This window comes from Urocampus carinirostris, chromosome 18 (genome assembly GCF_059441175.1).
Source record: "Urocampus carinirostris isolate Australia breed hairy pipefish chromosome 18, RoL_Ucar_1.0, whole genome shotgun sequence".
NCBI classification, from domain to species: domain Eukaryota; kingdom Metazoa; phylum Chordata; class Actinopteri; order Syngnathiformes; family Syngnathidae; genus Urocampus; species Urocampus carinirostris.
The window spans coordinates 27,506,003-27,523,385 of NC_142366.1; the positions used below are offsets into that span (position 1 = coordinate 27,506,003).

Sequence of the window (17,383 nt, forward strand, 5' to 3'; positions counted from 1 at the left end):
ATGGAGTGCAGTTGGACTTTTAATGGACAGACTAACAGGTCTTTCAAGGTCAGAATTCTAGCTGGTGTTCAAATACTTATTCGCAGCTCTATCACACAAATAAATCGTAAAAAAATCATGCATTGTGATTTCTGGATTTTTCTTTTTAGTTTATCTCTCTCACAGTGGACATGAACCTACGATGAAAATTTTAGACCCCTCTGAGATTTCTAGTGGGAGGAATAGCAGGGTGTTCAAATACTTATTTGCAGCTCTATCACACCAAAAAAATATTCAAAAATCATGCATTGAGATTTCTGCGTTTTTCTTTTTAGTTTATCTCTCTCACAGTGGCCATAAACCTACGATGAAAATTTTAGACCCCTCCATGATTTCGAAGTGGGAGAAATAGCAAAATAGCAGGGTGTTCAAGTACTTATTTTCTTCGCTGTATGTTTAAAATGTTTATTATTAACAATATAAATTTGCACAAAACATCATCCCTCCCTGTCCCGATGACAGGAACATGGGAACACTATCAATGCTCTGGGAAACTACGCAAATGTAGAATATTCTAGCAGTTTTTTTCACTTTGAATAAAAAAAAAAAAATCCAACCGTACAGTCCAAGAAACCATTGCGTGACATTTTGCCATTGATTGGTTCAGACTTCAGGGAGCGTGTAATGGTTTCTCTCCCTCTTGGATTTCATTCATCCAAGAGAGAAAAAATCCTGTGAAGTCACAAGTAATGTTTCACCAAACGTGTTTTATTTGCACACCGACGTAGGACATCGGATGTGAAGGCGGCGACCTAGTTTCTTTTTCTCTCTATTTCTCCTTTTTTCCTCTACCTTATTTTCTCTCTCTTTATCTCACTGTCTCTCTTTCTTTCCCTCCCTTTTTCACTCTTTATTTCTTTATATCTATTTCTGTCTCCTCTCTCTTTCTCTGTATGTCTTTTTTTCTATATCTTTGTTCCCAGACTCTTTTTCACTCTTTCTCTCAGTTTTTTTTCTCTTTTCTCTCTCTTTCTCTTATTGTTTCTCTTTATCTCATTTTCCCTCTCTTTCAATCTTTTTTCTCATTTTTTCACTTTGTATCTATTTCTCTCTTGTCTTTCTTTGTCTGCATCTCTTTTTTCTATCTCTTTAATTCTCTTACTCTTTCACTTTCTTTCTCTCAGTCTTTCTCTCTTTTTTCTCCCTTTCTCTCTCTCTCTCCCTGTTTCTTTTCCTCTCTCCCTTTCTTGATCTAATTGTCTCTCTCTTTCTTTCTCTCTCTTTCTTTCTCTCATTTTCTCTCATTTTCTCTCTCTCATTCTTTCTTTATATCTTTTTCTGTTTCCTCTCTCTTTCTCTGTATCTCTTTCTTTTTCCTTATCTTTGTTCCCACTCTTTTTCACTCTCTTTCTTTCAGTTTTTTTTCTCTGTCTTTCTTTCCTTTTCTCTCTCCTTTTTTTCTCTCTCTCTCTTTCTCTTATTGTCTCGCTTTCTTTATCACACGTTCGCTCTCTTTCCATCTTTTTTCTCATTCTCTATCTTTGTATTTATTTCTCTCTTGTCTTTCTTTATCAGGAACTATTTTTTCTATCTTTATTTATCTTACTCTCTTTCAATTTCTTTCTCTCAGTCTTTCTCTCTTTTTCTCTCCCTTTCTCTCTCTGTTTCTATTCCTGTCTCCCTTTCTTTATCTCATTTTCTCTCTCTCAATCTTTTTTCTCATTCTCTCTCTTTGTATCTATTTCTGTCTTGTCTTTCTTTAATCTGTATCTTTTTTCTATCTTTCATTCTCTCTCACTTTCTTTCTCTAAGTCTTTCTCTCTTTTTCCCTCTATCGTTTTCCTCTCTCTTTCTCTCTCCCTTTCTCTCTCTCTCTCTTTCTTTTCCTGTCTCCCTTTCTTCATCTCATTTTCTCTCTCTCTTTAAATCTTTTTTCTCATTCTCTCTCTTTGTATCTATTTCTGTCTTGTCTTTCTTTAATCTGTAGCTCTTTTTTCTATCTTTCACTCTCTCTCTCTCTCTCTCTTTTTCACTTTCTTTCTCTCAGTTTTTCTCTCTTTCTCTCTCCCTTTCTTTCTCTGTTTCTTTTCCTGTCTCCCTTTCTTTATCTCATTTTCTCTCTCTTTCAATCTTTTTTTATCATTCTCTCTCTTTGTATCTATTTCTCTCTTGTCTTTCTTAATCTGTATCTTGTTTTTTTTATCTCTTTAATTATCTTTATGTCTTTCTTTCAGTCTTTCTTTCTTTTTCTCTCTCCCTTTTTCTCTCTCTTTCTCTCTCCCTTTCTCTCTCTCTGTCTCTTTTTCTGTCTCTTTTTTATCTCATTTTCGAGAAGAGCCGCGTCCGGCCCGCCAGCCGTAGGTTTCCCCACCCCATGCCGTACTCACATATATTGGCGGTGCCTTTAGGGATGGGCAGGTAGGATCCGGCGCTCCAGGCTCGGCCTTGGTAGTTCCTCTTGCAACGGCCGCAATCGGGCCCGGTGGCGTTGTGCTCGCACTCGCAGCTGAGTCGGTCTTTGTCGAAAACGCAGCTGTTGGCGTGAAGGTTGCACTTGCACCTGTCAAAAGGGGACACAAGGTGGCGCTGTAAATGACAACCCTTTCAACTTGGGGGGAAATGTTCGTTGAGGAAGTTCGGGCGTCCTTGTCGAAAAGAGTCATGGGAGAATGACTCCTATAGGACTTTGAAGGGTGGTCGTTTGCAAACGAAACGGCTCTTTGGGGAGGCTCTTTAGGGTAAATGTCGAGAGCCTTCCCCCCTCTTTGTTTATCTCCCTCACTCTTTTTCTCTTTTCATTTTCCCTTTCTCTTTTCTCTGTGTCATGTTTTCCCCCTCTTTCTTCTTCTCTCTCACTCTTTCTCTTTCTCTCTTCTAGTTATTTCGTTTTTCCTTTCTCATTTTCTCTCTTTTTTCCCTCCCTGTGTTTCTCCATCTCTTTCTTTCTCTCTGTGTCTCTGTCTTGCTCTGTCTCTCCCTATTTCTCTCTTTTTTTCTCTCTTTCTGTCTCTTTGCTACATGTTTTTTTTTCTTTTCATTTTCCCTTTCTCTTTTCTCTGTGTCATGTTTTTGCCCTCTTTCTTCGTCTCTCTCACTCTTTCTCTTACTCTCTTCTCTTTCTCTCTTCTAGTTATTTTGTTTTTCCTTTCTCCTTTTCTCTCTTTTTCCCTCCCTGTGTTTCTCCACCTCTCTTTCTTTCTCTCTGTGTCTCGGTCTTGCTCTTTCTCTCCCTATTTCTCTCTTTTTTTCTCTCTTTCTGTCTCATTGCTACATGTTTTTTTTTTTCTTTTCATTTTCCCTTTCTCTTTTCTCTGTGTCATGTTTTTCCCCTCTTTCTTCTTCTCTCTCACTCTTTCTCTTACTCTCTTCTCTTTCTCTCTTCTAGTTATTTCGTTTTTCCTTTCTCCTTTTCTCTCGTTTTTCCCTCCCACTGTTTCTCCATCTCTCTTTCTTTCTCTCTGTGTCTCTGTCTTGCTCTTTCTCTCCCTATTTCTCTCTTTTTTTCTCTCTTTCTGTCTCTTTGCTACATGTTTTTTTTCTTTTCATTTTCCCTTTCTCTTTTCTCTGTGTCATGTTTTCCCCCTCTTTCTTCTTCTCTCTCACTCTTTCTCTTTTTCTCTTCTAGTTATTTTGTTTTTCCTTTCTCCTTTTCTCTCTTTTTCCCTCCCTGTGTTTCTCCACCTCTCTTTCTTTCTCTCTGTGTCTCGGTCTTGCTCTTTCTCTCCCTATTTCTCTCTTTTTTTCTCTCTTTCTGTCTCATTGCTACATGTTTTTTTTTCTTTTCATTTTCCCTTTCTCTTTTCTCTGTGTCATGTTTTTCCCCTCTTTCTTCTTCTCTCTCACTCTTTCTCTTACTCTCTTCTCTTTCTCTCTTCTAGTTATTTCGTTTTTCCTTTCTCCTTTCTCTCGTTTTTCCCTCCCTCTGTTTCTCCATCTCTCTTTCTTTCTCTCTGTGTCTCTGTCTTGCTCTTTCTCTCCCTATTTCTCTCTTTTTTTCTCTCTTTCTGTCTCTTTGCTACATGTTTTTTTTCTTTTCATTTTCCCTTTCTCTTTTCTCTGTGTCATGTTTTCCCCCTCTTTCTTCTTCTCTCTCACTCTTTCTCTTTTTCTCTTCTAGTTATTTTGTTTTTCCTTTCTCCTTTTCTCTCTTTTACCCTCCCTGTGTTTCTCCACCTCTCTTTCTTTCTCTCTGTGTCTCGGTCTTGCTCTTTCTCTCCCTATTTCTCTCTTTTTTTCTCTCTTTCTGTCTCATTGCTACATGTTTTTTTTTTCTTTTCATTTTCCCTTTCTCTTTTCTCTGTGTCATGTTTTTCCCCTCTTTCTTCTTCTCTCTCACTCTTTCTCTTTCTCTCTTCTAGTTATTTCGTTTTTCCTTTCTCCTTTTCTCTCGTTTTTCCCTCCCTCTGTTTCTCCATCTCTCTTTCTTTCTCTCTGTGTCTCTGTCTTGCTCTTTCTCTCCCTATTTCTCTCTTTTTTTCTCTCTTTCTGTCTCTTTGCTACATGTTTTTTTGTCTTTTCATTTTCCCTTTCTCTTTTCTCTGTGTCATGTTTTTCCCCTCTTTTTTCCTCTCTCTCACTCTTTCTCTTTCTCTCTTCTAATTATTTCGTTTTTTCCTTTCTCCTTTTCTCTCTTTTTTTCCCTCCCTGTGTTTCTCCATCCCTCTTTCTTTCTCTCTGTGTCTCGGTCTTGCTCTTTCTCTCCCTATTTCTCTCTTTTTTTCTCTCTTTCTGTCTCATTGCTACATGTTTTTTTTTTCTTTTCATTTTCCCTTTCTCTTTTCTCTGTGTCATGTTTTTCCCCTCTTTCTTCTTCTCCCTCACTCTTTCTCTTACTCTCTTCTCTTTCTCTCTTCTAGTTATTTCGTTTTTCCTTTCTCCTTTTCTCTCGTTTTTCCCTCCCTCTGTTTCTCCATCTCTCTTTCTTTCTCTCTGTGTCTCTGTCTTGCTCTTTCTCTCCCCATTTCTCTCTTTTTTTCTCTCTTTCTGTCTCTTTGCTACATGTTTTTTTGTCTTTTCATTTTCCCTTTCTCTTTTCTCTGTGTCATGTTTTTCCCCTCTTTTTTCCTCTCTCTCACTCTTTCTCTTTCTCTCTTCTAGTTATTTCGTTTTTTCCTTTCTCCTTTTCTCTCTTTTTTCCCTCCCTGTGTTTCTCCATCCCTCTTTCTTTCTCTCTGTGTCTCTGTCTTGCTCTTTCTCTCTCTCGTTATGTCTCTTTGCTACATTTTTCCTCGCCTTCCTCTTGGAAGCCGGGGGTTTAAATGGAGTGCGTCAGCCTATCGGCTGTCCAGGCTGTTGGCGCCAACTAAGCAGTCAATCGGTAATCATGACAGAGAATGCCCCTCCAATCCTCATAATTATGTACGGTGAGAATATTTTTTATCAATATTCAATTTTAATTACATACAAAACTTCATGTTCTGAGTTATTCGAAACAGGAAATGTGGGAGTACCTTTTGTGCTGGGTTTATTTGATCTACACGTCTTTGATTTTAGGCAAATTTTCCAAGAGTGTTTTGGGTTTAGGCCACAGGTGTCAAAGAGGCGGCCCGCGGGCCAGATCAGGCCCGCTAAGGGATTGATTCCGGCCCGGGACACAACACTCAGAGAAGCGCAAGAGAAAAACAAGCTGCAGGTTGAACTATGTCAACTTGATGTTGCCAAAGCCAGGTGCCTCCAACAAAGACACTGTACTTGGATTTCTTTCTCTCATTTTATCTCTCTTTCTTTCTCGCTCTTTCTTTCTCTCCCTTTCTCTCTCTCATTCTTTCTTTATATCTTTCTGTCTCCTCTCTCTTTCTTTTTCCATATCTTTGTTCCCAGACTCTTTTTTACTCTCTTTCTCTCAGTTTTTTTTCTCAGTCTTTTTCTCTTTTTTCTCCCTTTCTCTCTCTCTCTCTCTCTTTCTTTTCCACCCCTTTTCTCCCACTCTGTCTCTGTCTCTTTTACTCTCTGTGTATCTCTTTTTCTCTTCCTTTGTTGCTCTTTGTCTCTTTCTCTCTCCGTGTTTTTTAACCTCTTTTGCTCTCTCTCTCTCTCTCTCTCTCTCTCTCTCTCTCTCTCTCTTTCCAACCCTTTTCTCCCACTCTGTCTCTGTCTCTTTCACTCTCTGTGTCTCTCTTTTTCTCTTCCTTTGTTGCTCTTTGTCTCTTTCTCTCTCTGTGTTTTCTAACCTCTCTTGCTCTAACTCCCTTTTTTCCTTTTCTCTCTTTTCTATTTCTCTCTTCACACCCTTTGCGCTTTCTTTTCTCTCCTTCTGTCTTTCTATTTCTCTTTGGCTTTCTTTCTTCCTCTCCTTTTTTTTCCCCTCTCTCATGACTTTTTCTCTTTTGTTTCTCACGCTCTCTCCCTCTCTCTCTTTTTCTTTCTTTGTCCCGCCCTCTCTCCTTTTCCCTCTCTCTTTCTCTTATTTCTTTTTCTCTCTTTTTCTTTAATCTACTAGTCCGGCCCCTGACAGAATATTTGTTCTATGGTGTGGCCCCCGAGTTTAAATGAGTTTGACACCCCTGGTTTAGGCTTTCCAATGATATGTGGCATGAGGTATTTTTGTGATCAGTATTTCGATGTTAGAAATTGAAACGCTTAAGAGGAGTTTCTATATCAAAGACACTCCATTGTTGCTAAATTTACTCGGACTCACCACCCGAAGTCAAACTGGCTGCAACTTCACAACTCCCGACCGAGTTGATTATCACTCTGCCCAATTTTGTTTATTTTCAGCAGAAAATCCTCAGCGGGCCCCGGGGCCAGATCCAAGCTCCCTCTTTGAGAATGCCCTTTTCATTTCGCTATTGAGTTGAATACTGTTCCCGACTTATTCAGTCTGGTAGGCGTTTTTTGGGGTCTTTGAGGGCCACATGACCAGGGTTGGGTAGGGTTACTTGAACTGGATTACTTTCAATTACTTTTGGATTACTCCGATACCAAATATGCTAACAAAAGACAAAAAAAACTAAATATGGATAAAATGATGACTCACAACACGTGATAAGCTTTCCCTCCTGGCTTTGATCTCTTTGATCTCCGGCAAAACGAACATAAAATGCCACAGAAACAAAATCATTTTTGCCGTTCCATGTGTTCCAATACTCTCCTGCACAAAATTTAGTAATTTTATTCCTATTTAGTTTCTTTTGTCTTTTATTAGCATATTTGGTATCGGAGTAATCCAAAAGTACTTGAAAGTAATCCAGTTCAAGTAACCCTACGCTAAGCTAACCCTTCATTTCTCAAGGTTTAGCTAAAAAACTGGAATGAATTGCTAAGAACTAACAGAGACACAGTCGTGAAGGGGGCGGCAGTTGCTCAGAGGTCACAGGTTCGATTCCCGGCTCCTCCGTGTTATATGTCAAAATGTCCCTGGCTAAGACACTGAATCCCTAATGCCCCCGATAAGCAGGTGCCGCAGGTGTACTAGAACCCATCCCGGCTATCTTCGGGCAGGGGGGAAACCCACGCAAGCGCGGGGGAGAACATGCAAACTCCACACAGGAAAGTTGGATCTCATGACTTCAGAACTGTGCCGCACTTGCGCTAAACACTTTGCTACCTTCGACATAGTACAAATACACTTTATTTCTACCTGTTATTTTTATTTCTTAAACGGTAATTTTGCTATTAAGCTAATGCTATTAAAGCTAACTTTAACTGAGATTAAATCAATTTGGTAGCAAATGAAATCAAAAATAAGATGTAATCTAAGACCACGCCCATAGAAGCATGATCTGGTACAGAGGGTACCAGATATCTGAGACCATGCCCATAGAGGTGTAAAAAGAGGAGCTGATCGATGCCTGACTAGCTTGTCGTGCAAAAAGGCTACACCAAGGCTGTTTTGGTAGTAGGAGTAGTTTTGTTTTCCTGAAACAGATGACTTAAACATCGGTGAAATTTGCTATTCATACGATTAAGCTAATGCTATTTAAGCTAGCTTCAATGTAGTTTTTGGTGATTTTGACACTTTTGTACTATGCCCATTTTTTATTTACTATTTTTTTTTACAAACCTGCCTGAAAAACCCTTATTCTGGCATGCAGTACGCGGACACTTAAGATTACTTTGATGAAAAAGTATAAATTCATCTATAAATGCAAAATCTGAATTTTATTATAAAATAACCCAGTACTCAACCAATTCTTCTTCTAAGTGATGTACACAATTTTGATTTTTTTTCTACTCCCTGGTGCCATCTTCTGTCTTGACTCGTCACTGCAGCCTCTGTCAAGCTCCTTATGTTGCGCGTGCAAGTATGTGTATTTCTTAGACGTGCTCAGAAAAACTTTTTGGCTTTTTGGGTTGTTTGGGTTACTTGTTTGGGACTGAAATAGTGTTTTTTCTTATTTTCACAATTTAAGGCAGGGGTGTCAAACTCATTTTAACTTGGGGGCCACACGATAGAAGAAACATTCTCTCGGGGGCCAGACTAGTACCGTAGAGAGAAAGAAAAAGAGAGAGAAAGAAATAAGAGAATGAGGGGAGAGAAAAAGAGAGAGGATGAAAAAGGAAGAGAGAAAGAGAGAAGAGAGGGAGAGAGAGAGAGAGAGCGTGAGAAACAAATGAGATAAAAAGAGAAATAGAGAGAGAGGGGGCAAGAAAGAGAGAAAGAAAGAAATCCAAAGAAAAATGGACAGAAAGAGAGAAGGAGAGAAAAGAGAAGGGGAGAAAGAGAAGGGGAGAGCAAGAGAGAGAGAAGAGGAAAAAAGGAAGAGAGAGCAAAGGAAGGTAAAAAGACACAGCGAAAGAGACAAAGAGGAACAAAGAATGAGAAAAAGAAAGAGAGTGAAAGACGGAGATAGAGAGTGAAAGAAGAAGGGAGGAATAGTGTGTGAGAGAGAGAGAGAGTTTGTGAGAAGCATGGCTTTGGCAACCTGCAGCTCGTTTTTCTCTTGCGCTTCCCTCAGGGTTGTCTCGCGGGCCAGATGGAATCCCTCAACGGGCCTGATCCGGCCCGCGGGCCGTCCGTTTGACACCCCTGATTTAAGGTGAAGAGAATCAGATCACTCAACCCCTAACCGCCTCATTTCCTCCTACCTAGTGTTTTCCACACCCGGAACAGATTTGTTAAAAAAGTAAAAAAAAAAAACAGATAGGTGCAGTGAAACAATGATAAAAGGGCTCTTTGAACTCCTTTTAGCATTGTTAACACATACTTGATAGAGAATATATTCTAATAATGAAAACAACAGGAAACATGATAACATCTGCCGTCCCCTGCAGAACACAATGCTCGATACTTTGATGTCAATGACAAAAAAGAACAATTCATTCAAAATCCGCGAAATCAGTGAACTCGCGATGACCGAAGTGTGAAATAGAGAGGGATTACTGTAATGGCCTCCCAGGAACGCTTTAGTCCCAACACTGGTGCTGAATGTTTATTCTCTTAATAACAAATACCCCAGGAAACATGATAACATCTGCCGTCCCCTGCAGAACACAATGCTCGATACTTTGATGTCAATGACAAAAAAGAAAAATTCATTCAAAATCCGCGAAATCAGTGAACTCGCGATGACCGAAGTATGAAATAGAGAGGGATTACTGTAATGGCCTCCCAGGAACGCTTTAGTCCCAACACTGGTGCTGAATGTTTATTCTCTTAATAACAAATACCCCAGGAAACATGATAACATCTGCCGTCCCCTGCAGAACACAATGCTCGATACTTTGATGTCAATGACAAAAAAGAAAAATTCATTCAAAATCCGCGAAATCAGTGAACTCGCGATGACCGAAGTATGAAATAGAGAGGGATTACTGTAATGGCCTCCCAGGAACGCTTTAGTCCCAACACTGGTGCTGAATGTTTATTCTCTTAATAACAAATACCCCAGGAAACATGATAACATCTGCCGTCCCCTGCAGAACACAATGCTCGATACTTTGATGTCAATGACAAAAAAGAAAAATTCATTCAAAATCCGCGAAATCAGTGAACTAGCGACGACCGAAGTATGAAATAGAGAGGGATTACTGTAATGGCCTCCCAGGAACGCTTTAGTCCCAACACTGGTGCTGAATGTTTATTCTCTTAATAACAAATACCCCAGAGAGACCGTCTGAAAGCTCAGGAAACAGTCCTTGTTAGTTCCTGTTTACTACCTCGGTATAATATCACAGAACCTGTCAGTCGTTTCATGTTTAGACTTCAGATGAAGAACAACGGGGAATACTCGAATGCTCACCCTCTCACATGTTTTTTCTTGTCGTCCGTACGATTGAATACTTGAACGATAAAGGAGAAAAGCGGTAGGTTTGAGGACTCGGGGGGCGCATCCCCGGGAGGGATTGGCACCTCCCACAATGCACTAGGGCTTGGTAACAAGCAACGGAGAAGGCAATTACCAGGTAACGTGTGGAGCAGGACACAGAAAGCAGCTGTGAGCGATGGGAAGGGGGGAGTGTTGTGTACCCGAGAAACTCGCTGTGTGTGTTCGAGGGGGATCAGTCGAGACGAAAATAGTGTTGGGCAATATTCCCTCTAAGCTGCGTGCATGCGCAATTGCGCACTGCCCAGAGCTTCTCCGCGCACAAGAAAATCTAGCCGGCTCACAAAAATCAGGGCTCCAAATTGCTGATTAAGAAGCCAATTGAGTCAAAGTGACAGTGCATGAAGGTGAAAATACACGGGTTCCCCTGACGCTGTGTTCTAAATGCGGTATTTGAAGTCAAGGTCCAAGTTGAGTAAAGTCAGTAGAGTTTTTCGAGAACCGGCTCCTTCGGCTCGGCTCACTAAAAGGAACCGGCTCTTTCGGGTCCCAAACGGCTCTTCAGGTTGTTTTTGCTTCTTTCATCTCAACATGACCAAATATGATGTAAAATGATGCACAAAATGACTTAAAGTATATGTACTTCCGGCGCCGTCGCGAATGGCAGCCACTCCAGCAGCTCCGGTGTTATTTTCGCTACTTTTGTGATTTATTGTTTTGTTTATTTTGCTTCTATCTTCAGTGTTTGCCTTGCAGCACTTTGGATTACTTTCTATCCTATGGATATGGGTTATGTGAATTTCTCTGCGGGGATAAATATAGTATCTATCTATCTATCTATCTATCTATCTATCTATCTGTCTATCTCTCTCTCTCTCATCCATCCATTTATCTATTCATACATCTATCCATACATGTATCTATACATCTATAAATCTAAACATAAATGTATCTATACATCTACAGTATATATAAATCTAGTTTTCTAGTGTGTATGCCTATCCATCTATCCACCTACCTACCTATCTATCTATCTATCTATCTATCTACCTATCTATCTCTCTCTCTTTCTCTCTCTCTATCTATCTTTATATCCACCATCCATCCATTCATCTATCTATACATCTATACATACATGTATCTATGTATACATTTACACATCTATACATCTATACATAAATTTATCTATACATCTATCTAGTTTTCTATTGTGTATGTCTATCCATCTCTCTCTATCTATCTATCTACGTATCTCTCTCTCTTTCGTGCTCTCTCTCTCTCTATCCATCTATCCATCCATCCATCTATCAATCTATCTATCAATCTATCTATACATCTATACATCTATCTATCTATACATCTTTACATCTATCTATCTATACATCTTTACATCTATCTATCTATCTATCCATCTATACATCTATCTATACATCTATCCATACATCTATCCAACTATCCATCTATATATCTATCCATCTATACATCGATACATCTATACATACATGTATCTATACATCTATATATCTATCTAGTTTTCTATTGTATATGTCTATCCATCTATCTATCCATCCCTTGCCCTCTCTCTCTCTCTCTCTCTCTCTCTCTCTCTCTCTCTCCCTCTCTCTCTCACCCTTTCCCTCTCTCTCTCTCTCTCTATCCACCATCCATCCATCTATCTATCAATCTATCTATACATCTATACATACATGTATCTATACATCTACACATCTATACATGAATGTATCTATACATCTATCTAGTTTTCTATTGTGTATGTCTATCCATCTATCAATCTATCTATCTATCTATCTATCTCTCTTTCTTTCTCTCTCTATCTATGTATCTTTATATCCACCATCCATCCATCCATCCATCAATCTATCTATACATCTATACATATATGTATCTATACATCTACACATCTATACATCTATACATGAATGTATCTATACATCTATCTAGTTTTCTATTGTGTATGTCTATCCATCTATCTATCAATCTATCTATACATCTATACATCTATCTATCTATACGTCTATCGATTTATCTATCCATCTATCTATCCATCGATACATCTCTCTATCTATACATCTATACATAAATGTATCTATACATCTATCTAGTTTCCTATTGTGTATGTCTATCTATCTATCTATATATCCATCCATCCATCTATCTATCTATGATATGAGTACCGACACGGCTAACTCAGAATTTCGCCTATTCTTTGACAACGATAAGAAAAAAAAATAGATGAAGCTGAGGAAGGAGGTCATAAATCATCCGTCATCGTCCACGTGAGCAGATTTAGCTCTCGGAAATCGACGCAACAAATGAAATGAAGCATGTTAAGTGCACTCGTCAGTCCTGTAAACACAGCAATTCCCTTTTATGGGTCTTTACTCTTATTTTAATCTTGTTCTGAGCACCCGTCCCCGATTGCATCCGTCATTTATTTCGTTTTCATTTCGTACCCGTTAAATGTTGAAAAACAAATTCCGGAAATGTGATAAACCTAATGAGCGATTCGCATCGAGATACTACACGATGCGTGAAAGTTTAAGTTTCTTTCTGTTTTTGGAAATTAAAATGAAATCTCATCTCATCGCCTGCACCGCTTATCCTCAGTAGGGTCGCGGGGATGCTGGAGCCCATCCCAGCAATCATCGGGCAGTGGACACCCTGAACTGGTTGCCAGCCAATCGCAGGGCACACGGGGACAGACAACTCACTCGCTCAGTCACACCTAGGGACAATTTGGACCGGCCAATTCACCTGAAATGCATGTTTTTGGAACGTGGGAGGAAACCGGAGTGCCCGGAGGAAACCCACGCAAGCACGGGGAGAACATACAAACTCCGCACAGTAAGGCCGGGAGCTGGATTTGAACCCAAATGAAAAAAACGAAAACAAACGGATGATTATAACTTGGTTCTTTTTTAACCTCTTTTAAAGGGAAATTGTGTCATATTGGACCAGTAGATGTCACTGCATTGTGGAGTGAGACTGAAAACGAGTGCTACAAAGCACACAGATGAACACACACCACGACAGGGGTAAGCAAACATTTTGACTGGCAGGTTGCATTTGGTTAAAAAAAAAATGTTGATGTTGTTTTTGTCTTAAATCTAACACTTCTGGGACAACTTCTGTTTTGTCAAATTATAATTTCCACAAACATTTTGTTACCATATCGATTCAGGACAGATAAATAGATATATATTTTTTCTCCATCATGCATTTGTTATTGGAAAACAGAAAAAAAAGTGGCGTAAAAATGCTTTCATCTTCCTTCAGCATGTCGAGGGGTTCAAATTTGTTGGCGATAGAAAGCGTCTTCCGCCGTAGCAAAACAGTAAGAGAGAAAGGAATTACTGTATCTCAATTTTTGTTTTTTAAATACAGACGCCTCCCTACTTACGACTTTCGAAAAACGGTAGATACGAACATGTTTTTTCGGTATGTCGAAAAATATACTGACATTTTTGTAAGTTATATTTTGTATTGCACCTTTTTCCGCCACTACCGGCAAGTGGCGCTGTGAGAGATCACCCAGCATCCACCCCGAAGAAGAAATCCGTCTTCCTCCTGATTTATGTGTAAACATTCTATATTGTATCTCCAGCGCGCTAAGAACTTATTCTTTAATATCTCATGCATCCATTCAATATGTTAGGTGTAAAGTAAAAATAAGAGTGATTAAAGTGGAATAAGAAAGTCTAATGCGGTTGAGAAAATGTTTGGAACGCTTTTTTTCGGCCACTTTTTACCACGGAGGAGGACTTATTGAAGCGCGTCTTCCAAAAGTAAGTTAAACTCAATATATATAGAGAATATTATTTTATCAAATGTTTATTTTTTACTACAAAAGAATACAGGTTTCTCATACAAGCCTTAAACATACAAAATATAGCATTGAAGACACAAAATCCATCTTACGAACGATTGTTCATGAGTAGGGCGGCGCCTGTAACATTTTGTTTACGTAAAAAAAACAAAAAAACAGCAGAAATAAATGTGAGAAGTCTCTTTAGAGTAATAATAATAATAACGACAATTTACATGTACAAAGTACATCTTATGGATATATTTTTTAAGAACCTCGTTGGTCAGAAATATTCTACAATTAGTCTTGTCTCACGGACAGACTGAGGAGATCCTTTCTTCCTTATGACATGAGGCTCTTTAAATCCACCCGGGGGAGTAAAAGCCCACATTAAACCCCACCCCCACATTTGCATGTTACCCTATTCTTATTACAGTGTGTATTTTATGTAGCACTATTTAAATACTCTATATCAACACGTTATATTGGGTATTATTGTATTCTATATCTTTTATTGCATTATTTTATTTTTCAACACAAGGATACTGCTGGAAGTGTGAATTTCCCTACGGGGACGAATAAAGTATCTATGTCTATGTATCTATCTATCTATGTATCTATGTATCTATCTATCTATCTATACATCTATCTATTCATCTATACATCTATACATCAATGTATCTATACATCTATAAATCTATACGTTAATGCATCTATACATATGTATCTATACAAATGTAACTATCTATATAGGATACTGCTGCAAGTGTTAATTTCCCTACGGGGACGAATAAAGTATCTATGTCTATGTATTTATCTATGTATCTATCTATCTATCTATCTATACATCTATCTATTCATCTATACATCAATGTATCTATACATCTATAAGTCTATACGTTAATGCATCTATACATATGTATCTATACAAATGTAACTATCTATATAGGATACTGCTGCAAGTGTGAATTTCCCTACGGGGACGAATAAAGTATCTATCTATGTATCTATCTATGTATATATCTATGTATCTATCTATCTATACATCTATCTATTCATCTATTCATCTATACATCAATGTATCTATACATCTATAAGTCTATACATTAATGTATCTGTACAAATGTATCTATCTATACATCTATCTAGTTTTCTATTGAGTAAATCTATCTAACTATCTATCTATCTATCTATCTATCTACCTACCCACGTATCATTCTACCTACCTACCTACTTACCTACCTATCTATCTATTTATCTAATTATTGTATCCATCCATCCATCTATCTATCTATACATCTATCTATACATCTATCTATTCATCTATACATCAATGTATCTATACATCTATAAGTCTATACATTAATGTATCTGTACAAATGTATCTATCTATACATTTATCTAGTTTTCTATTGAGTAAATCTATCTAACTATCTATCTATCTATCTATCTACCTACCCACTTATCATTCTACCTACCTACCTACTTACCTACCTATCTATCTATTTATCTAATTATTGTATCCATCCATCCATCTATCTATCTATCTATATATATATATCTATCTATCTATCTATACATCTATCTATACATCTATCTATTCATCTATACATCAATGTATCTATACATCTATAAGTCTATACATTAATGTATCTGTACAAATGTATCTATCTATACATTTATCTAGTTTTCTATTGAGTAAATCTATCTAACTATCTATCTATCTACCTACCCACTTATCATTCTACCTACCTACCTATCTATCTATTTATCTAATTATTGTATCCATCCATCTATCTATCTATATATCTATCTATCTATACATCTATCTATTCATCTATACATCAATGTATCTATACATCTATAAGTCTATACATTAATGTATCTGTACAAATGTATCTATCTATACATTTATCTAGTTTTCTATTGAGTAAATCTATCCATCTATCTATCTACCTACCCACTTATCATTCTACCCACCTACCCACCTACCTACCTATCTATTTATCTAATTATTGTATCCATCCATCTATCTATCTATCTATCTATCTATATCCTATTTTTATATGCTACTAAGCTAAGTGAAGATAGCTTTAATATACTTAGCGTAATCACACAATAACAAAAACACGTTTTCTGCTTGTTTTTTTAAATGAATCATGTTTAAATTTGACCACTAAGAGGCGCTAAATGCTGTACACAATATCCCTTTAAGCGTAACAAAATCAAACATATTGACCTATATCCCAACCTCAAGCCCACTAGGAGTCATCTTGCTCCTATAACCGACTCGCCAAAGCCACAAAGGTCTGGTAAACCCGATATGTGGGAGGAGATGACTCCATCTTCTTGTTAACTTGAACGTTTTCCCAGTCCATTAGCAGCCCGAGAGCATGATACTGCCACTACCATGTTTGACAATGGGGATGGTGTTTTCAGGTCGATATGCAGTGGAAAGGGATTACTTCATGTGCGGTCTCTTATTAAGGTTTCATCATTTTCCTCATGCTGAGTTTTTCCTTACCGTTATGTAGGTTTTAGATCAGGGGATGATGTGATAATAGTCTGTAGTTTGTAATGGTCTGTGCAGCGCTTTGAGACTTCTTGTGATAAAGGGTGTCTCAAATGAACATGACTTGACTTCAGATTGCTTTTTTCATAGCTTGACGCTCCCATTATCAGCCCTTTTTTTTTTTTATCTGACCGTCTTCGACGTCTCCGGATCAGAATCGAGTATCTCGCTTGGGGAAAATCGGCGTGTTAGCGCATCCGCTCTGTTGTCATGCGCGCGTGTGTGCCCGCATGAATTTGTATGAATTATGCAAACGGAAACAAGTGCGATGATGCAGTTGACAGTCTTTGGTTTTAAACGTTTCTGTCTCGGCTTGTGACAAGAAGAAAAAACATATAGTGTTTAGTTGCCCTCTCCCTGATTTCTGTGTTTTTTTGCATATGCCTCACTCACAAAGGTTTCAGACCATCAGACCAAATTTAATATTACACAGGGACAACCCAAGGAAATGTGGATTCCATTCATTAAGACACAAAAGGACTTTGAATCTATCTGATTAGGGTTTTCTTTGCTGGCAGGCTGGTTTAAGATCAGGGGATATTGTCAATGCAACCTGTGCAGTCCTTTCAAACATTTTTTGATTAAGGGCTGTACAAATAAATGGGACTTGACTGAGTCCTATGTAAATAAATAATTGCACCCCCTTGTTAGATCCCAAAGTAACTGTGACCAATGACAGTTTGGAGAAATCTGAGTTCGATTCCGAAGGCCACACCCAAAATTGAATGCCACACCCTGTGCTGAATTAAGGCAACACATACATTTAATACGATAGACAAAGTGGAATAGTCTTCAAATATC

The 17,383-nt window shown here is 38.2% G+C and overlaps 1 protein-coding gene across 9 annotated transcripts in view; it reads right to left on the minus strand.

Annotated features, from left to right (window-relative positions):
* The window catches only part of ntng1a (netrin g1a), a 208,286-nt gene that overhangs the window by 77,445 nt on the left and 113,458 nt on the right, over positions 1–17,383 (minus strand). For all 9 annotated transcript variants that reach the window (XM_088322316.1, XM_088322312.1, XM_088322319.1 and 6 more), the window contains exon 4: positions 2,367–2,539. In XM_088322316.1, the coding sequence (XP_088178442.1) occupies positions 2,367–2,539 (173 nt within the window). The remainder of the gene's footprint in view (positions 1–2,366; positions 2,540–17,383) is intronic.